This window comes from Pteropus alecto, unplaced genomic scaffold (assembly GCF_000325575.1).
Source record: "Pteropus alecto unplaced genomic scaffold, ASM32557v1 scaffold76, whole genome shotgun sequence".
Taxonomy (NCBI): Eukaryota; Metazoa; Chordata; class Mammalia; order Chiroptera; family Pteropodidae; genus Pteropus; species Pteropus alecto.
The window spans coordinates 1,950,645-1,973,103 of NW_006443138.1; the positions used below are offsets into that span (position 1 = coordinate 1,950,645).

The following is a 22,459-nucleotide window of genomic DNA, read 5'->3' on the forward strand; positions in this document are numbered from 1 at the left end:
TTCAGTGTGTTTAAGACTTTTGGCTTTCTTTCCCAACTCACAGATTGCCCTCAGGAATAGAGATTTTAGGCTAGCCCCTTAACCTACATCATTTCTATCCAGGTCCACAGATCTGGCACTTTTTTTTTTTATCTATGAGGGCCAATTCAGAAAAAATAACTGTTTACTATGCATAGTTCCCCTATGTATATACAAAGTATCTGATCAGAGTAGGGGATACTTATAAAGCAAGTTAAAGACTCTTTTTCATACAGACAATCCTTGACAAATAGAAGGAAATATGAGTCTGAACACTTCATTTATACAGGATACTCTTGAAGATGTAGACTAGGCCTAGGTATGAAGTAAGACTGCAGTCATTAGGGGATCCCGATAATGCAGGTGTTGTCAACGTTGATAGTGAAACTTCAGCAACCCAGAATGCCTATGAGAACAAGATGTTACAATTTCAGAGTGAACAGTCAAAACTTGAATGTAAAAAATGAGGAGCTATGAGATAGGTCTAATTATACCTAAGGCAAAAGACAGTCTTTTGGTGATTTCCTGAGTTTAGGAATGAAAATATCAGTTACATATCTTTTAAAACACCACTTTGGAACTACTTAAAGAAACAACACTCATTTATCCTTTTCCTTATTTGTGTGTATAAAAATATTTGTTAAATATTTTAAACTTATGTACAACTTGATTTATTTATACTTACTTAGACATACATGAGTCCACTCTTATTTATCTTAGGAAATCAAAATAGTGTCTTGGCAAATTTGACATCCTTTACTGATATGTAGCTTGCTACAGCACTGATTTTGGAAACTGTTAGGATTTGCAAATGTCACATTGACTAGAATTCAGAAAGTCAGGACAGATTACATTGGTATTTATGGTGGTTCAGTTTGATCAACTTCTCTTGACTGAAGCAGAATTAAGTATTTGAGCAAATGCAGGGTACACAGAGCAATAGTGAGGAGAGGGAGAATTTAAATGTTTGAAAATGATGGTGGCAGAAATCTCAGTGACCACAGATTAATTTCAGCTGGCTCAGTAAGAAGTTTACCGAAGAGGTTTGAGATGGGATATGTGAGTATAACAAAGTATGCATAATAATTTCAGTGTTTTTAAATTTTTACAGTAATAAATATGTGGTAGTCTATACATCTTTAAGGTATATCCAGAATATGACCACTTCTTACTATCTCAGTGTCACCTTGGGGCTATCTACCATCGTCTTTTGCTTATATTATTGTAATAATATCCTAAATATTGCTGCGTTTTGGAATCACCTGAAGATTTTTTAAAAATATCGATGTCTGGCTTCCTCTGGCAGTCATTCTGATTTAATTGTAATGGGTTACCACCTGGGCACAAGGATTTTTTTTTAAGCTTCTAGTCTTTCTAATATGCATTGCCCCCAGTAATCAGAAAATCAATACTCTTTCTGAAGTAGTCCCTTTGTTTTTATTTTTTTTTAAATAGTCCTTTTATCTTGACAATGTTTAAATGCTAGTAGCCATGCTCATTTAATTTGGGACTTTTTCATTTCTTAAAGTTACTAAGTTCTAAATGTATCCATTAAGCTTCTTAGATGTGAGTAGTGAAAGCTGACTGGCTGTTTTAAGCAGAAATAAAGTTTTACTGGTAGAATATTAAGTGGCTCACACAATTTGTAGAAAGCTGAATGGAGCCAACCTTAGAAAAAGTACAGGAACAAAAGGAGACTAAAGAGGTAGAACCACAGCACAGCTCATGCCAATGAGACCATTACTGCTGTCTGCTGAACAGTGACTGGATGCATCAGATCTCACTACTGGCTGTGCTGGCCACTTCATGCTACCACTGGTTCTGTTGCTGTTACTGCCCTTGAAAATTATATGTTGCCCCTTCTATGGCCGTCCATGGTCAAAAAGAATTCTCTCTTGTCTCTGCTTTTCTGTGTCACTAGCCTTCATATTCAAAATCTCTAGTAGGTATGTCTATTTGGATAAGTGTAGGCTGCCAGGATATGTGGAAAAGCAAGTACATATCTGGCATTTTCAGTTTTTAGTAGTGGAAGCATAGGGTGTATCTTGCAACAGAACTCATGAAGTTGGGAATTCTCCAAACACAAGCAAGGGTTTCACATGGTTGGAAGCCAACCAGATGATAAAGGTGCACTACACATAGTATAGCCAACAATGTGTTATTTATTTTATTCGTTAATTCCTAGTCTGCAAACTAAGAACCCATAAGATACTGAGTTCTTCCACAATGATTTTTAAACATTTAAAGCCTACTACCACTTGTCCCTTTGCAAACAGTAAGAGATAACAAAATAAACAAATAGCAAGCAAATTAATAGAGAAACTTGGTTATATAACTTTTAAGTACTTATGTGTTATTTTTGGAGGTGTGGATGCCAGTATAAATATAAAATAGACTTGTTTCTTGGTAGTTACGATGGAAGTTATCAATGTTATATAGTAACATTGTCCAATAGAAATATAATGTGAGCCACAAATGTCATTCATCTATGTAATTTTAAATTGCATTAAAAAAGTAAATAGAAACATTTAATTTTAATAATGTAATTTAACCCAGTGTGTTCAAAATATCGTTTCAACATTTCTTCAATATAAATATTTAAGGGTAGTTTACATTTTTTTCATACTGTCTTCAGAATCTAGTATATATTTTAAACTTAGAGCAATGCTCAGTTCAGATTAGTCACATATAAAGTGCTTAATAGCCACATGTAGTCAGTAGCTACTGTATTGGACCGCAGTTCTGTGCCATTGTATAAAATGCTCTATGATTTCTAAGTACTGCCAGCTAAACAAACATACTTATGATGAAGTGTTTTAGACACCTTATGAAACTGTATGTGTGTTTAAAAAAATGTAACCTAAAAATAAAAACAAATGCTTGATTACCCATCCTCTTCTAATCTAAGTTACACTTGATTTTGCAGTTTTGCAACTTTTTTTTTTTTTTATGGCAGGGAGGGAAGTGTTAAATGGGAAAGAGAAACCTAAATTTTTTCATTAGACTTTGTTTTTGTTTATTAATATTTCTTTTCTGAATATTTAAATTTGTGAGGGATTAGGATATTCCAGAAGCACCTTAAAGCAGAGAAAGGCAACATACTAAAGTTTAGAGTTTATATATGAATAATTAAATATGTCATATTTTATTACATTTAGAGGGAAGTGTGAAATGGGAAAGAGAAACCTAAATTTTTTCATTAAACTTTGTTTTTGTTTATTAATATTTCTTTTCTGAATATTTAAATTTGTGAGGGATTAGGATATTCCAGAAGCACCTTAAAGCAGAGAAAGGCAACATACTAAAGTTTAGAGTTTATATATGAATAATTAAATATGTCATATTTTATTACATTTATTGTGTATGTCCCTACTAGGCTTTAGTAGCTGAAGTTTTGAAAATAAAAAAGATAATAGTGACTATGTGCTTGAGATTTCATTTATCATATATGATTTCTTTTCCCTAGATAATTCATGTTGATAGTAAGTTTTGTGTTCTAATTATTTTTATTCTTGCAGGCTGCTGAATCAGGAATAATAAAAGTTAAAACAATAGCTGCACGAAACACCGAAATTTTGGCAGGTAATTTTTTGCATTAAAAATTCAACAATTAATGAAAATTTGACTAATAGTAGAAGTAGGATCTTAAAAAAACAAAACAAAAAAAGTTATCAATGTTATATAGTAACATTTTTTGGTAGCATAAAGTCCCTAACTGATAAACTGGGTTCCCCAGAGATGAATGCTATAACATTTTCTGAAATCAAAAAGTGTAAAACTACTAAATTCTAAAAGGCAAGAATTTTTCTTACTCATTTCTGCAGTCTTCACCTTTTGTCAATCATGTAAGACACACCTAACCCATAAAAGGCATTTAGTTAATATTTGTTGTATTGAATTGAATAGAAGAACGGTTCTCAGTCCACCTTCCAAGATTTATTTTATCTTTAATATGAGCAAGTTATAATGTAGTGTTATAAATTTAGTGTTACTACATGAGTTTTTGAGTCCTGGAACTAAGACAATATGGTCATGAACAAAGAATGAGAGTGGGGTGGAGAAAACAAATGTTTCCTTACATTCTCTTTATTGAACCTGATTTTCAAGGAGGAATTTTCAAGAGTTTCTCTTTGGCATCGTTTTGATGATCAGTCTACTTTTCTTTAGTGCCTTTGTGTTCTTGCCTCAATAATGAACATGGAAAAGAAGGAAACTGGCATTTTTTGAGAATTTGTTACACATGTCAGGCATTTGTGCAACTCTGTCTTTCACAAGACAACCTGTGGGAAAAGATTCTTATAGTAGAGCAATTTGAGATGCAAAGAGATGAAGTTGCTTGCCTGATGTCACATGATAAATGGTAAAACTACATTCAAATCTAGAGCTGTTATAGAGCTCATGTTCTTCCTGCTCTGGTGTATTTTGAGGTTTCTACACCAGCCTCTCCCTCCCAAGCGTTTATACTTCACCATGCTTACTTCACTGATCCTTAAATGTGCATTTTCATTTCTAACAGTGCTATTAGTCTCAGCTAGTTATAGGACCAAAGCATCTCTATTTTATATAAATTCACATAAGGTAATTTACATAAAGTTAATTTACATAAAGTCCAAATACTAGCAAAGAATTTAACTCTCATAAATCTCTTTGCATTTTTTCAAAAAAGATACCAATAAATCCCTAATTGGTGGAATTTCAAGAGTATTACAAAATGAAATTAAGACTTGGGGGAGAAGATTAATGTGGGGAGGGGAGAATGGATTTCACTTAGGCTTGTCAGCTTTGCTGGAAATTTGCCCTTAGGGTTAGCTCTCCTAAGTTACATCTGTTTTTCGCAGCTTCTTCTGTGATTTTGAACATTCTGTCAAAACACCAAATAGTTTTATAATATTTTTCACATCATTGAATAATGCTCTGTGTGCATGTTGAGAAGGGGTATAGTGAAAGTGATGTTACTGGTAAAGGCAAAGGTATGTATGGTTGAATTGGGAGGGTGGGCAAGTGGGTTTTGGGAGATGCATGTGGGGTGGATTAGTTACTGTGAGGAAATTAATGTTTAAAGATAAATTATGACCTGGATATTTTTAAGTTGGAGACATCATTGGCCAATCATTTTAGAATATCATTACAAATACTTACTTTTGTTACTATAATTGCTGATATCATGGTAAGTCTTTAATTATTCTCCGGTAATAGGAGTTTACATTGAGTCTGTAGTTGGTGGAAGATACTTTAAAAAGACCGATTTCTTCAGAGGATCACTGTCTTTTATAGAGTTGTATACCAAGTAAAATGTCTAATTAGTTAATCTTAAAGATGAGTAAGAGAAATTTTGTCTCAGTATGAGTTTAATATAGATGAGCTATTAATTTCATTTTGATCAGTTAGCTTTATTGAAATCAAGGTAGAACAAATCTTTATGCACATAGAATTAATTGTTCATGCTTTAATATCCATAATATCCAGAGCTATGTACTTGAGAGCTATATTAGCATTTAAAATATTTTCTGGTATTTTTTTTTTTACCAAGTATTTATAGCAATTGGTATCTCAAAACATAGATTTTAGACCACTGTTATTTTGAAAATCAAAGGCTCTTAAGAACAGGGAGATTTTAAATTCATCAATACATATAGTTTCTAAACTAATTCAAAGTACAATTCATAGTTCAGTTAATACTGAGAAAAAGTTTTAGTTGAATTTTTGGGTTTTTGAGAAATGTTTACTTCTCTATAGTGCTAGAGACTGTAGGTTACTATTTTTGTGCTATAATGGAAGTTAAATATATACAGTTGAGTCTCAAGTGAGATATTGAATCCTCAGTACCCTGAATATTCAGAAAATATAAAGGGTTGCTATAAAAATCAGAACCCTTAATTAGTATCAATTTGAACAATGATACTCAGCATAAATTTCTAGCCAACTTTAGTTTTCTTAGATTTATTTCCAAGTGAAAGGTGACTACATTGCAGAATAAGTCTTTGCTTTACATCTCCCCTTCTTTTAAGCATCCTCCTTTAATGTTTATTTTTCTTTGTTTTCACTGCCGTCATGAATGCTGACATAAGTGGGAATGCTATGCCAGGTAATGTCAGCATTGATTCAAATATATAGATCATTATCTCAAATTTCTTTTTTCTTTAAAGATAAAACTCTGTGAATGAGAGAGAACATCATCAAGTTTTTCATTTATAAGGCCAGATGCCTTAATCTTACATTCGACTACCATATATTACAAATTGCTTTTATTATCTCAGCTTATAACATATTTGAAATTAAGAAGGTTCGTGTTACACAAAAATTACATAAACAGATAATCTGTTTTTAGAATAAATATTTTAAACAAGGAAGTCAATGAAGTTGTTATATCTTTAACCCCTGTTCAGAACTCTAAAGATTACATCTACCTATGGCTGCTTTTAGCTACTGTCAGTATACATAGAGAATTTTTGCAGAGATAATCATTATGTGTGATTTGCATTCTTTTCTCACACAGTTTCCCTCACCTTTTTCATTTCTACATGGTCTTATTATTAAAAGGTCTCTAAGTAATTTGAATAAATATACTTTGGATTTTTTTGCCCGGCATTAAAAGGTAAATTATCTGCTGATTTTCATCAGTATATTCTATCTTATCAATACATGTACTTGTGATATTTTATAAACATCTTTAGAATATCTCATACAACATATTCTTAATAAGGAAATAATTATGTAAGAATCACTGGGGATATACAAAGATGGTTAATATAATTCACCTACAATCTACATGGAAATGTAAGAAATATACTTGACAGTATATTTGTGCCATTCATGCTGTTTAGCTTACCTGCGTTTTGAAATCCTTTGCCAGAAATTTTTCTTTCCAGATGACATACTCTCTGAGGTCAGGATCAATATCTTTTTCTTCCTTATGGTGCTAAGAGTTAGTACATTACATGTGAAGTAGTAAGTCCTGGTTAAATGTAGGCTGCTATGAAGTGAGTCACTTCAAAAATGCAAATAAGTCTCTCAGTACTGCCTCTAGTATGTTTGTCTACCTCTCTTTAATTTTACATGTTGTGATTATTTGAGTACATGAATTTTGTTTTACTTAGTTCACATCAGCCAGATAACAGAGGAGATAGACCCTAAACAGAGAATTTTAATATTATGTAGTAAATGCCAAAATGGAAGTATAGACAGGCTTGTTATTGGAACCTAACCCATCCTGGGAAATTGAAGGTGAGTCTTGAAGTTTTAAGAGGAGTTAGCCAGGCACATAAGGTGAAGAGGAAAGTAAAGGAGATTACTTAAATACATGAAGTATAAAACAGCTTGATCTATTTGGATACACTATTCAAGTATTGCCATTGTGTGACATCCTCAGCAGCTTGATGGAAAGAGTTTGAATCAGGGAAATGACACATATTAATATTTTTATGTGAATTACTCTGACAGCAATTCAGAAGATACATTTCATTGTGCCATCAGTAAGGCAGAGATCTGTTGATAGGCTTTTCCTATAATCCTGGCTAGAAGACACAGGGGACTGTAACTAAGGCCATGAGCACAAGTTCACCCACCCAGCAAGCCAGAGAAATTATGTAGTTTCTCTACTGTATAATGTTTATTTATTTATTTTTTTCTTGAGTTTTTTTACTTTTTTAAGTTTTAATTTGTAGCCTACCTTCTATTATATCATAAATACTTTTCTTTGATGCCATCTTTTTTTAATTCTTTAAATTGCTCCATAATATTTTAGCAAGTGATTGTAGTTTATTTAACCATTCTTTTATGTTAGGCATGTTTCAGTGTGTAAAGTTTTTTTTTTTAAGATAAATTTCTAGCAACAAAATTATTAAAGGGTATAATCATGTTCTTAGAATTTGTCATCACACTGCTTTCTGAAAAGATAAAACTTTATGCCTTTACCAACAATATGTGAGTATATTTTTATGACATCCTGGCCAGATTATTATTTTAAAAAATCTTTTTGGTAATTGAATAGGCAAATGACTTCTCATTTAATTGACATATCTTTTTAATGTTGAACATTTTTCTCTGAATAAATTAACTTCTTTTTTTATTTTACATTTCTTTTTATGTATCTTATCAAATTGTTTGAGCTTTATGTAGCAAAAATATTAATTTCCCAATATATGTATATCATATTTTCTGCAAGTCATTTACTTTTTAATTTTTTATCTAGATGCTTTTATTTTTACTAATTTAAATTTTCTGATTTTTATGTACTCCACTTAGGAAACTCTTCTTCTATGTAGTTCATAGTCATTTACTTTCTTCTAGTTTTTACCAGCTTAATTTGTTGAATAATCCTTTTCTAATAATCTGCTTTTTATATGATACTGCCTGTACTTTTGTTATTCAATTCTTGAATCATTTAAAACATTGTCAGACTTTTTGAGCCATTGAAATTTTTAAAAATTTTAGGAATATCAGTCTTTCCCATAAGATTTTAAGGGTTTTGAGGATAGCAGTTGTGTCTATATCACATTTTATTACTTTCACAAGAATTATAATTTGTTATTTAGTGACCATTAAAATTTATTATAATAAAACTTTTATTAACCCCTATTAATGTGATTCATAGTGGGGTATCCTAGTTTAATTCTTTTTTTCCAGGGTAAAAACTGCAATTATGCAGTGAAACTGCTCAGAGCAAGGAAACCCCTAGGATATGGGGACCTGCTGGATCTCTTTCAGGTGTGTGAAAGCGCTTCATCTGATCTCACAGTTATAGAATTTGGAAATAAAATATATTTAACAACACACAGTGTTTTCTATTAAAGGAGTTATGCTTATTAAGGGATTTAGGTAGAAAATAAAATTTTACTTTTTTTTTTCCCCCAAAACTATCTTTATATTTTAATGGAAATTGAAGTAACAGATTTTGATTAAGGAGAATTGACCTTTTCTTCTTCTTTTCCTGGAATGATAAAAAAAAAAAGTGGTTAAATCAAGATATTTTTATACAGCCTTTTCTTCAGTGTGATTTCTAGAATCTAAACCCAGAGTTTTTTATATAAACTTATGCTTAAATAGCATGTCATTAAAATTACTGTACATAAAAGGAGAGCAGCTGTCCAAACTAGAAGAGCATGATAAATTTCTGCTCCCTAGGACAACTATCACTTTTAAAAGAAGAAAACAGATTTTTATCTTACTATATTGTGATCTGGATAGGGTGGATATGTTTTTGTTTTTCACATTATGCTTCAAAAGACAGAATAGATCAATAGGCTATATTTATTTTTTTGATGACCATCTATTCTGGATAACAGAAACTTCATTTTTGATCACTATATTGTCATATAAACTGGGAGGAAAAAAGTGAGAAGAAAAGAGATAGATGTTTGATTCCTTTGAGTTACATTAAAATGAGATTTTTAAAAGTTATTTTCATTACTACTTTATCTCAGTTTGATAGACCTGGATAACTGTGACTGACATGTATATAACACTTCACTATAACTCACCTTATTCTTTATAAGATGCACAGTTTTTTCACATTTTAATATTCTCCAAATTGGTATACATCTTATAATTGATGGCATCTTAGAATCACTGTGGGCTAGGTAGTGTTGTGGTGTCTTTTCAGTGCATATGAACAAGTTCATATTTGTTCGGTTGAGTTATGAGTGTTGTTGATATCACATGTTTAATTGCTCTTTAAAATGTCACTTTAGTTGTGCAAAAACTTTCCATTAATGTCTAATGATAAGATTAGAAAAGCACCAGGATCAAAACATGCAGTGTGGGTATAATCGATTTAAAAGATCTCAGAATCAGTGATGAAGTACTCTTTCAATAAAATGAAGTATCCCCAAAGCTCTTGATGGCCTTGATGAAATTGTGAAGAAAAATTCTGAATGATTAGTGAGTATTTTATCATAGTTTAATTGGCATTGATTTTCTTTCTGTGTGATATTACAGCTGTGTCTTAAATTAAATCACTGTCATCAGAGACTATGAAAGTACATTGTTTTTCCTTCTATGAGGATAGGATCCTTTTTCTTCATATATCTGAAGACTTCAGGCAGACTTTAAAGTGCAGATCATTGGTTCATCTTAAATACTTTTAACTCTTTTTACTTCTATTTGAATTTAGTGCTGTTTATTTTAAAAAGTGGCAACATAACATGAGAAAAATAGTGAACCAGAAGTTAGAAGACATATTTTCAAATTCCGATTGTACCACCTATTTACTTGTCACTTGGGCTAAATCATGCCCTATAAACTCTGTATGATTATTGTGATACTCAAATGAGAAATGCATATTAACATAAAAATTACAAATGCAACTTGTTACTATTGAAAACTTTTATTTGCCTAAACAACATTTAATAATTAGAAATGTTCAGCAGAGTTGAGAGTAGCCTCATTCTAGCATGATCAAATATGGCAGGATATTTACTGCTTCAGAATAGTATTTTTTGAGCTTTCTTATTATCTTTTAATGATTCATGTAATTGTTTCGAAACATTGTTATGGAAAATTTATATCTCTGGGTTTAAGTCAAAACCTTTATACATAAGGAAGAAGGAAATAAGGCAAGGGACCCCTTTTGGAAACTCTTCTTTCCAGTCATATTTATCTCTTGTCTCATATATGTCTCTTAGCTGTGCTAATTCACTCATTTATGCTGGCATACTGAGGGACTTTGCAAAGCATGCTGTAGGAAATGGTAGTCTTTATTTACCATACCATAAAGAGAGCTTTGGGAACAGAGAGCTGGAGGTTTAAATGATAAAATTAATGTTATTATTGGTTTTATACTTACTTTCAATGGTGATTCTGGATGACTTTCTTACAGTTTCTTTTGAAAAATATGTTGAAACTCAGATTTGTATGTCTTTATTACAAGTCTTAACCTCAAAAAGCAGTTGATGGATGTAGTACCTTGGAAGTGTATACCAAACACATACATTTATATGTTCTTGACTCGGAATTCCATGATACTTATTCAGATTTCCCAAGGATAACAAACCTGTCTTATTTATCTTTGTTTAGGCGTTCAGTGTGTATTGATTTAATTTTGTTTGGTAATTATATATGATTCAGTTTGTGCATTTTTAACCTTTTACATTTTTATTGCCACTCTAAAACTTCTGAAAGAATTGACTTGGTAGGAAGAGTTAGGATTTGGAATTTTAGTATGCGCATCCAATTAATTAAAGTAATGCTTCAGTAATAAGAGGAATAATGTTATTGTTTTTAATGAGTTTATTTCTTGAAGAAGAAATTAAGGCTATGTAAATTCAAGGCATATAATAAAATTATGGGGAGTTTCTGAATATTCAGAAATGTGGTGGCGATGATGGGTATACTATTTTAAATTACTTTTTCTTCTCTAGAATATGAATTCTTATTTGTGTTTTCCTTTCTGCACTATTGAAGAAATAGTATGATTCTCTGAGGCAGAATAGAACTTCTGAGAAGTTAACTGTAAAGAGTTTATAATAAGAGGGGAAAAACCAAAGGGTGGAGTGTCAGGAGAAATATGTAACAAAGCTGTAGTTAGGGATGTAGTTTAGATACAGAGTCTGTTCTGTAGTATCTATTTGAAGTATTTTAACTCTAATACTTGATTTTTACTTAGGTGTTTATTTTACCAAAAGTAATTTTTATTAAGTTGTCATTACTAGTTATAATTATATAAAAATGTATTGCTATTTATGAATTAGGTTTAATCATTTATTTTATATGTGTTCTAAATAAAGCACTGAAAGAGAACAGCTCAGAAGTTGTTCAGCCTTTTCTAATGGGTTGTGGAACCAAGGAACCGAAGATCACTCAGTTATGTTTGGCTGCCATTCAGAGACTCATGTCACATGAAGTTGTGTCTGAGGTAATGTGAAGATTTTATATGAACTGTGGACCTAAGAATCAGATCAGGAGGTTTCTTAAGGGGAGAATGAAACATACTTGATATTTAATGTCAAACAGTTTTAGAAATAGCAGTATTCTTGAAGGACATGTCTTAATTTTAAAAGATTAACAAAATATTTTATTAAACACAATAATGAATAAAAATGAAGTGTATTGTCAAGTAATTTATAACTTTCATAGTCATAGTTCAGTAATATAGATGATTATTTTGAGAAGCAAATTTTCAATATCATTGAAGAGAATATAAGTCAAAAAATTTATAAAGGTAGGAGGGAAAATCATGACTTTCCTGGATTACCTGAAGTGATAATTTGTCATTCATTAATTTAAGTGTATTGTTTACATCTAATTTTATGATGGTAAAACAAGAAGAAACATTTCATCACTATGAATCTGCATCCCGCTTTCAAACGTAGTGGTGTTAACCTTAACTTTATACTCTATAAGGTATTTTAATAGGAGTGTAAATTCATTTGCCTTTAGTACAGCATTCTAAACAATGTCAGATCTGAGTTTATAAATGTGTTGTTAGGTTTCATTTTATTTTTTCTATAACATTGTAGATGGAATAATATATAAGAAACAGTAACAGACTCATAATTTGCATATATCCATATTCATCAGTGTCCAAGTGAAATATACCCATATTATTGTAGACATGAGCTTTGATTTTGACTAGGTATTTCATCACTGTATGCAGATATTTGCTATTTGCAGATATTTAAATGGTATATTATATTTTAAATAAATTAATTTTTTGAGAAGAAAATTGGTTGTCTCAAATTGGTTGAGAGACATGTGCTTGGATTGTATATCTAGAAACACAGGCCTTGCTATTGTAATCAAGAAATTCTCTCTGGCAAAGTAATAGTTGTATGCTATTTTATTTTTTTTGACTAATTAAAATAATTATTTTACAGACTGCAGCTGGAAATATAATTAACATGCTTTGGCAGCTAATGGAAAATAGTCTTGAAGAACTTAAACTACTTCAAACAGTTCTTGTTCTTTTAACAACCAACACAGTAGTTCATGACGAGGCACTCTCTAAGGTAGGAAACCTGTTTGACGAAGTTCATAAGTGCTTTGAGACAGTATTTGAATACTGAAACAGAAAAGCCCTGGTACTGTTTGAACCAAAAGCTACTTTCCTGTACCTACTGTGATAATGGACACTGCACATTAAAAACCATCAGCACCTTATTTTCTTCAGTTTAGAGTTGAAATCAGGTTAGGGTGAAAGCAAAGCCCTTTGGGTATAATTAACAGGCTTAGTTATGAATGGGAAATAGAAAAAGAAAAGTAGCAGAGAAATAAGAGTAGAGGAAGAGGAAAGAGAAAAATATTTTTTGAGGTATCAGTGTTCTCTACAATTGCCTTGAGTATTCCCTCTGATAGCTCTCCCTTATCCCCCTTTAAAAATAATTTCACATGTATATGATATATAAGCTAGATTGTTTAAACCTGTCCCTTAAGTAGCTGGAAAAGTGTCTTTTTGACATTTGTACTAGATAAGAGCTGCATATGTGGTAGCTATTTCTCATTTCTTACTACTCCCACCCTCTTTGGAAAATATAACACCTGTTCTTTTATTTATTTCACTATTTAAAAAGTATTTTAAAATTATGAACTATTTCTAAAGAACAGAAGGTACAGATGGTGATATAAAGACCAGTCTTTAATTAATGGTTTATTGTTTAAGGAATTTGTTAGACTTTTACTAAGAGTTCTTATATAATTTGCATACTTTTAAAGATGGATGACTTATAAAGTAGAAAAGTACACTGTCAGATTAAGCTGTGTATACTATCTCTGGAGAGTATACTATATTTTCTAGTTGTTCCTTCAATGTTCTTAGGTCATAATAAAATTTTACTTAATTGCAAGTGGCTTATTTTAAGCTCATACATGTTTTAGAAAATTTTTCATCTACTTTTATATATACTTCGTTGTATATAATTCTTTTTGGTTTCTAGCTATCAAATTATGTTCTTATATATCTCTTTAAAATGTTATAAAAGATTACTGTTTGACCTACCAAAACAATAACTGATAATAGTTTTATAACTAAATACAGGATTTATTTTAGTATGTTGGTTAATTTGGAGCTATAATATTTTGGGATTAAAATGAAGTATAAAGAAATAATACAAAATTGAATAATACAAAAACTTCTATGTAACATGTATCTTTCCTTTATGTTGAAATTAAAGAGTAATAGTGGTATCAAACACTTATTTCCTTAAAAACTTTTAATATAATATGATAAGGCAAAGAATTTAAACTACCATTATGTTTTTCTTCAAGAATTTTTTTTTTTTTAAACTGTGAAACTTCTAGAACACTTCTAAATCTACCTTAGGGTAGATTTTCTTAGGTGGGGCACAAAATCTATGAATCATAAAAGACTCTATAGAATGGGGGGAAATATTCACAAATATTTGACGAGATATTATCTATAATTTATAAAAAAATTCTTACAATTCATTCATAAGATAACCCAATAAAAAATGGGCAAATGATTTCAACAAACACTTTACAAAATAAGGTATTCAGATGGGTAATGAATACATGGAAATTGGCTCAACATGAATAGGTATCAGGGAAAAACAAATTAAAACAGCAATTAGATATCATAATACATCCATTAGAATAGCTAAAATTTAAAAAGACTGATCACATCAAGTGTTGTTGAGGACATAGAATAGTTCTGAACTTACCCATACTACTGGCAGGAATGTAAAATTGTAAAGCTACTTTGGAAAACTATCAGTTTCTTTAAAAGTTTAACTTATACTTATCGTATGATCCAGCCTTTTCACTTCTAGGTGTTTATTTACCCAAGGTAAATAAAAACATATGTCCTCACAGAGACTTGTATATGAATATTCATAGCAGCTTTATATAGCCAAAAACTGGAAACAACTCAAATGTCTATTAGCAGGTGAATGGATAAGCAAAAGGTGGTATACCCATACCTTGGAATACTACTCAGGAATAAAGTACAAACTACTGATAAAAAGAACATGGATGAATATCACAAGTATTACAAATGAAGGAAACCAGACACAAAAGAGTGCATACTGAATGATTCTGTTTGTAGAATGCCAGCTGATTCTATAGTGAAAAAAAGCAGATAGGTGGTTGCCTGGGGCCAAGGGTGGAAGAAAAAAATGGACTGGAAAAGATGGAAAATGGACTGGAAAAGCGCACAAGGATACTTTCAGAGTGATGGAAATTTCTTGTATCTCAACTCTGGCAGTAGTTTCATAGGTGAATGTAACTGTCAGAACTCATCAAATATAAAATTTAGAAAGGGTACAGTTTATTGTATATAAATTATACTTTATAAAATGGATTTTAAAAAGAATGACTCATTTAAAAAATTATACTTTTATTTATGTGCTTAGCAAGTATATATAGTATTTCTCTCAATGATTTAGTGATATAACAAACTTTGGGTACTTGTTATTTGCTAAATAAGCAAGTTATTCTAGGGCAATAAAAGCATAGCACATTGTTATATACTTGTTAGAAGTACCAGATTGTATCACACATCACCTTAGCTAATCTTATGTGACTGTACATTTACTGAGAGTTTGAATTATTTTAAAATACAAGCATCTTTGTAATTTTATTGTATAAAAGGGTAGGACTTTTAGTAGATGTGATTTGGACAGTTAAACATATATTACTTAATTTTGGTTTGCATCAGATAAAATAAAGATAATAGCCATGTTCTTCAATCTTATTTCACACTAAATTAAAATTGTTTTTTAGGCAATTGTTCTTTGTTTTCGACTGCACTTCACAAAAGATAATATTACAAATAATACAGCTGCTGCTACAGTGCGACAAGTTGTTACTGTTGTTTTTGAGAGGATGGTTGCTGAAGATGAACGACACAGAGGTAAAGTGATAAAAGTTGTTTGCTTTTGACATTGGGTGGTTCTTATATCCATGATTTTTATTTACTTTTAGCCTTTTTCTTCTGAACTTAGGCTATCTAAAAAAGAATACTTTGAAAAATATATTTAGCAACATTATTATGTTGATAATGGCAATTAAAAAAATAAATCCTCCACAATTCTATCACACTGAGAAGTCACTCTGTCTTCCATGTTTATTTCTAAGATATGCATAATTTAATAGTAAGTTGATAATTTCACATTTATACCACATACTACATTACATGTATTTTTAACCAAACATTACATTATATGATTTTTTTCATATTATTCTTTCATTTATGTAATTTTAATTTTAGTGGTTGCTTTATATTTGGTTTCTGTTCTATAATGATCTAGTCTCCTATTGTCCACTTACATTGCATTTGATATTTTATTGTTGTTTTGAGTGTCTTTCTACATGTATTTTTTCCATTCAGATTACTGCTTTAGTGTAAATTCCCAAGAGTGGGATTCCCTCATGTGAATTTTTGTCTCTGCCTATTAACATGTGTTAATAAAGAATATTTATGTAATGTAAGGATTAATCTTTTCCTTTATTGTAATTTTTAACAATTACATCTTTTTTTATGATTTAAAAAAATTTCCTGAATACTTAGAAACATGTCCCTTCAGAGAACTGGCAGATACTCTTGTTTGTTTCAATTCTTATAATTTCATAACTTTTAACTATAGAAAAATTTTTTTCCATTTATTATCCTTACTGGATGAAAGGTAAATTTTTTTTCCTCATTAGTTGAACGGATCATAATAAGGTGCTACAATCATGAGCAACCTTTCTGCTTTATATAGTCAAGAAACAAGATTAAGTTATCTTTCCCTTTACATAATTTTTTTCCCTTAACTCCTGATTTTATGTAGTCTTTCACTTTATTTGATGTTATTTTGGTAATACTGGTAAAAATAGCAATGCTAGTAATGGTAATGCCGCCTACTCTAATAATTACCTCACTTTTCCTGAAATTAACCGTTGGTCAGATTTTTCACATTCAGTTTCAAGCATTCCGAATCTGTTGGTTTATTAGAATATTCCCACTGATTTTGGTATATTTATTTTTATGCACTTTTCCTATGGGAAATGCATTTGGAATTATAGCAGTTTGAGAATTAACTCTTCCTATAAGTGGCCTGAAGTGACCCCTGAAAATGGTTTGCTATTCACTTGATCTAGAAAACCACACAGAGTCATGCACATCTTCATGTTCACTTTAACACTTGTGAAACTGCTTGGGCCATCAAGGGAATGCATATCTGAAAAGCCACTAAATTATCAGAAGGATGTCACTTTATAGAAGCAACGTGTTCCTTTCCGTCATTCAATGGTGGAGTTGGTAGTTGTGCCCAAGCTAAACAGTGAAGCTGGATGCAGGGTCGGTGGCTGAAAAAGAGTGCTGAATTTTTGCTGCACAAGCTTAAAAATGCAGAGCGTAATGCTGAACTTAAGAGTTTAGATGTAGGTTCTCTGGTAGGTCACTGAGCACATCCAGGTGAACAAAGTTTCCAAGATATGACACAGAACTGACAGAGCTTGTGGTGGATTAACCCCTACATAAGCTCTCCCTGCCATATTGAGATGATCTTTACTGCAAAAAAGCAGGTTGTTCCTAAACCAGAAGAGGAGGTTGCACAGAAGAAAAAGATCCCAGAAGAAACTGAAGAAACAAAATATTACGGCCCAGGAATAAATTCAGCATCAATTAATGCTAACAAAATACTATGGCCCAGGAATAAATTCAGCATCAATAAATGCTAATAAAAGTTAAAAAAAAGAAAAGAAATACTAAGAAGTTAAGCTAATAGGATAAAACAGAGCAGTTCTCTAGTTCGAATATCTTATATATTCATAACCTCAATGTAATTCCTGGATTGGTAGTTTTAGCTGTGTGTCTCAAGACTAATATCTCATTTGAAACTTTCTAGTAAGGTAGAATGTATTTAGAACCTCATTCTTTTCAAGTAGTCATTAAGTCAACATTTATTCAAAACAGCCTGTCATAATTTACAATGAATGATATTTTATTAGTATTCAAAGAAATGCTGAGTGGATAAACACCATTCTCACTGACTCTTAGCTAGTCAGTATAACTGACATAGTAATTGTGGCAGATCAGGCAGTTAATTCTCTTCAAGGTGGTAAGATGATAAAAGAATTAACCATGTAGTAAACCTTTATATGTTTGATTGATATTTAAAGGCACATTCAAAGATCATGTGAATTTCAAATCTATGAAATAAAGGGGCTGCAGAATGGGAGACTGGAAAGTCAAATGTGTGGATACAGAGACTAAACTTATAAAAATGAATGTAAGATAGTGAACTGTGGTTTTTATGGCATTTTTTAATGGTATTTTGATAAAAATAGATCTCCCCTTTTTTTATTTTGGGGATATAGTTCTAAGCTTATAAAGTTTATAATTCTATAGACTAGTATTTATTTTAAACATATCTTTTAAATAGTATGCAGTCTTTATTTTATTAAAGATCATTATGAATTCCTAAACCCCATCTTATTTTGATTGCAGATATTATAGAACAACCAGTACTGGTCCAAGCAAATAGTAACCGAAGATCTGTCAGTACCCTTAAACCTTGTGCTAAAGATGCATATATGCTTTTCCAGGTATTTCAGTTGATATAAATAATTTTTATTATAGAATACAGTTTTGGGTGAATTTTTGATTTTGGAATTTTATATGTCTGATTTAATTTTTTAAAGTGTCAATATTTAAGATTGTCACATTTTAAAGTGTCAAAGTAGTATTTCAAAAAACGTTCTAAAGTGTTAAAGAGCATCCATAGCTAATTAACATGATAAAATGTTATGTTTCACTTTAAGGAAATAAAATAAATTAAACCCAGAACTAGAAAATAGGTAAATTAGGGATGACTAGTCATATAAAATATTTCTTCAACAGGAAAACTTAAGTAGTAAACCTCTGATCTACTTAATGTAATTTGATATATGAATATTTGATTTTTATATTACTGGTCATGAATAAATAAGTAAAATAAAATTCATCTGTACTTAATATTTTATTAATTTTATTTTAAGTGGGTTTTCCTTTTTTTTTGAAATAATCCAAAAAGTTTATTGATCTAGAACCTGGTTTGAATGTGCCAGAAGAGAGTCAGTATTGTACAGAAAGTTGTACAGGATTATTTTAAGTGGGTTTTCATTAAAAGAATGTTAGATTAACTATTTATCTGTGCACTGTATTTATTATCGATAGTTATACAATTCTTTCAAGGTTTACTTATATAATTAAGTATACAATTTGTCAAAATTCGAATTACCAATGCATAGTTTCTAAGGAGTAAAAACAAGTATATAAGAAAAGAGATTTAAAAAAATTTTTATGAACTATGAATTTTGAAAAGCATCCTTTATTCCAGCATGTGAATGTTTATTATTTCCTTATTGTCTGACTTATTTTTACAGGACCTTTGTCAGTTGGTTAATGCTGATGCCCCTTACTGGCTAGTAGGCATGACAGAAATGACTCGAACATTTGGCCTCGAATTGCTTGAATCAGTCTTGAATGATTTTCCACAAGTCTTTTTACAAGTGAGCCATCAGTAATGTCTTGCAACAAAATTAATGTTTAATTTTTTCACAGATATTTTTCAAGAAAGCGACACGTATTTTTCCTCACATTAAGAGAATTATATCCTTAGGTTTAGACATGATGATTTAGTGTTACCTAAACTTACATTTTTGTAGTGCCCTAGCATTTTGAAATTTTAACAGTAGAAGGAACCCCTAGAGACTGTATAGTCAGGCATTTCTCAATCATTGAGTATATGAGGGAATGAGATATGTGAGCTATTTTATAATATTTAAAACCAAAAGAAATAGTTATTGACTTTTATTTGTGTATATGTAGTTATGTGCTTTTAGATAAGTTAAATGGAAAGAAAGTAGTCAATGCTTAATTTTAATGTGCAATAAAAATATTTTAAATCAGAAAGCTAATAGGAGAAACAGTAAGAATTCAAACTTTTTATTTTACTTGATAGAAGCTAAAGTCCAAAATTGATTCAGTGATTTACATAGGGTTCATTAGTTATTAGCAGATCTTAAACTAAAATTTAGATTTTTTAGTTAAAAAGCTACTCATCTACTAATCTACCTTCTTCCTAAAGTCATCTATTTTATTCTTTGCTCTTACCTACAAAATATGTGAATTAAGTACCGCAATAGTAGAATATCCTTTAGCCCAGGTGGTGGGACTGAAGTTTTTATTATATGGTTCGTAATTTTTGGTATATATTAGGCAAATGTTCAGTGCTTTTGGTGATAGTGAACAATATTAACTGATGATTCCCTTTCTTGTACTATAATAGAATAAGTAGTGTTTAGATATAACTTGTTTAAAATGATGGCCATAACAGCTACCACTTTTTGACTGCTACGCTGTGACAAAGTCCTTACATATTACATTCATATGACTTTCTCTTTAATCTTTACAAATGCCTAAGAAGTACCAGTTATTCCTACTTTACACAGGAGGAAGCTGAGACTTCTAGAGGGTTAATTGGTTTGTGAGTGACAGTTGAGATTTGAACCCATGTTGATCCAGATTCCAAATTAGTTTTTCTCCTATCTCCTTTTACATTCACACCCACATCTCAACCATTACCTTCAAAATATATACAGGATCTAGTCCCTCATATGACTTTTACTGTAATCATCCTAATCCAAGCCACCATCACCTCTTACCTGAATTAATGCATTAGCTTTTCAACTGCTTTTTTTGCATTTATACCTACCCTATTCTATTATAGTTGCTTCTTACACCACATCCAGAATGGTCTTTTAAAACAAGTCAGACCTTTTCAGACTTTTGTAAAAGTGTTTCGGTAGATGGCCTTTTTGTCCAGAGTAACAAATAAAGTCCTAATTATGATCTATGGAACTTTTCAAGACCTAGTCCTCAGTATTCCTTTATCTTATCTGTTTTCGCTCTTCTTCTTGCTTTTACTTTTTAGCCCCACTGTGAGTCATGCTGTTCCTTAAATGACCCAAGTAGACTCCTGCTTAAGGGCCTTTGTGCTTACTGTTTCCTGGGTCTGGAATGCTTTTATCCCATATGGCTTCTTCTCTTATTCTTTGGAGGTATTTCCTCATTGGTCAACTTATCAGACAAACCTTCCCAAGCACTTTGTTTAAAATGGCAACTTTTTTTTTTATGTCAGTACTTTTTCTGACCCCTCTTTATTTTTCTTAATAGCACTTACTACCTCCTGACATATATGTATTTGTGCATTAGTTTATTTTTTCTCCCCATCTATAGGAAAGCGACCTCCTGTGAGGCAGGGACTTAGTTCACTGTTGTACAGGTGCCTGTAATAGTGCCTGGCATATTGCAGGTGTTTAATAAATATGTGGATGAACAAGTGAATAAATTGGTGAATGAATTTAATTAGAAATTTCTGGTTTGGATTATATGTTCTGATTTTGTAGGAAAAGATTTGTAAAAATGTCTCCAGATTTCTTGCGCCCACAAAATTCCTACTCTATTCTTCCTGCTGTACAGCAGGGGGGAATGTGGGGGACACACACAAAAAGAATTATTCTATGTATAATCCTAGAATTTATTCTTATAAAGTTTTTTTGAGAGATAAATATTTGTTTTCTTTTACTCATCATTTACTTGTTCAACCAAAATTTACCAATTGCTTACAGTGTGCTGGTGATCTATGTATTCTGTACCAAGGATACAGAAATTAAATAGATAAAATTCCTGCCCTTATGGCACTTACAAGTCTAATTGAGAGAAAACATTAGCTGAATAATGAGACGTGATGAGTGCTGTGAAGGAAAAATATAAAAGATGCTGTGGAAATGAATAACATAGGTACTAAGTCCAGTGGAGAGTTGATGATGAATCAAACATATGAAGTGTTTACATGAAGGATGAAGCTAGTTGGCCAAAGTAGGTAGAATAGGAAAAGAATACTCCAGAGCAGTGACCCTAAGAATGGTCTGTCTCAAGAAAATGAGCTCTAAAAGGGCATGGATAAAATTCAGTGTAATCCTGAACCCCTTTCCCTAGCACAGTGCCTGGTACATATTAAGCAGTTAACAAGTCATTGCTGAATAAAGCAATGAAATATAGTAGGTGAGGAAAAAGGCAGTCTTCTGCCTTCTTCAAAATGAAATCAGTGAATTATATAACTTATACTTTATGAATCAAAGATAACTTATAGGGTTCTGGCTTGAGCAATGAACTGCTTGTTAAGATGGGCAGAATCTTATTACACTATGGATAGAACTTTATTACAAAAGATAGATTATTCATTTTTGAATACTTAGGTATTCAAAATGAGATACCACAAAATGTTAGCTAAATTTATGCATCGTGAGCTCAGAAGTAAGTTTTTGGGCTGACGTTATAAATTTAACCATCACTGGCTTATCGTTGTTAGTTGAAGATATAGGAGTAAATAAGATCACCTGCGGTGATAACACTGACTAGGAAGTGAGAGGCTGGTACTTTGGTGCTCTGAGGACTCTCAACATTAAATGGTTGTCCATAAAATGATAATATAAACAAGACTAAGAACATGAGGTCAGAAAG

At 31.2% G+C, this 22,459-nt stretch overlaps 1 protein-coding gene across 5 annotated transcripts in view; it reads left to right on the forward strand.

Moving 5' to 3' along the window:
* MON2 (MON2 homolog, regulator of endosome-to-Golgi trafficking) overlaps window positions 1–22,459 on the forward strand; it is a 99,336-nt gene that overhangs the window by 10,253 nt on the left and 66,624 nt on the right. For 3 of the 5 annotated variants that reach the window (XM_006923696.3, XM_006923697.3, XM_025041055.1), the window contains exons 2-7: window positions 3,537–3,600; window positions 11,742–11,869; window positions 12,831–12,962; window positions 15,691–15,820; window positions 18,401–18,498; window positions 19,318–19,443. In XM_006923696.3, coding sequence (XP_006923758.1) covers window positions 3,537–3,600; window positions 11,742–11,869; window positions 12,831–12,962; window positions 15,691–15,820; window positions 18,401–18,498; window positions 19,318–19,443 — 678 coding nt within the window. Of the gene's footprint in view, window positions 1–3,536; window positions 3,601–8,705; window positions 8,725–11,741; window positions 11,870–12,830; window positions 12,963–15,690; window positions 15,821–18,400; window positions 18,499–19,317; window positions 19,444–22,459 lie in introns of those variants that run through there. The other 2 variants (XM_015598471.2, XM_015598470.2) reach the window with 2 other exon arrangements.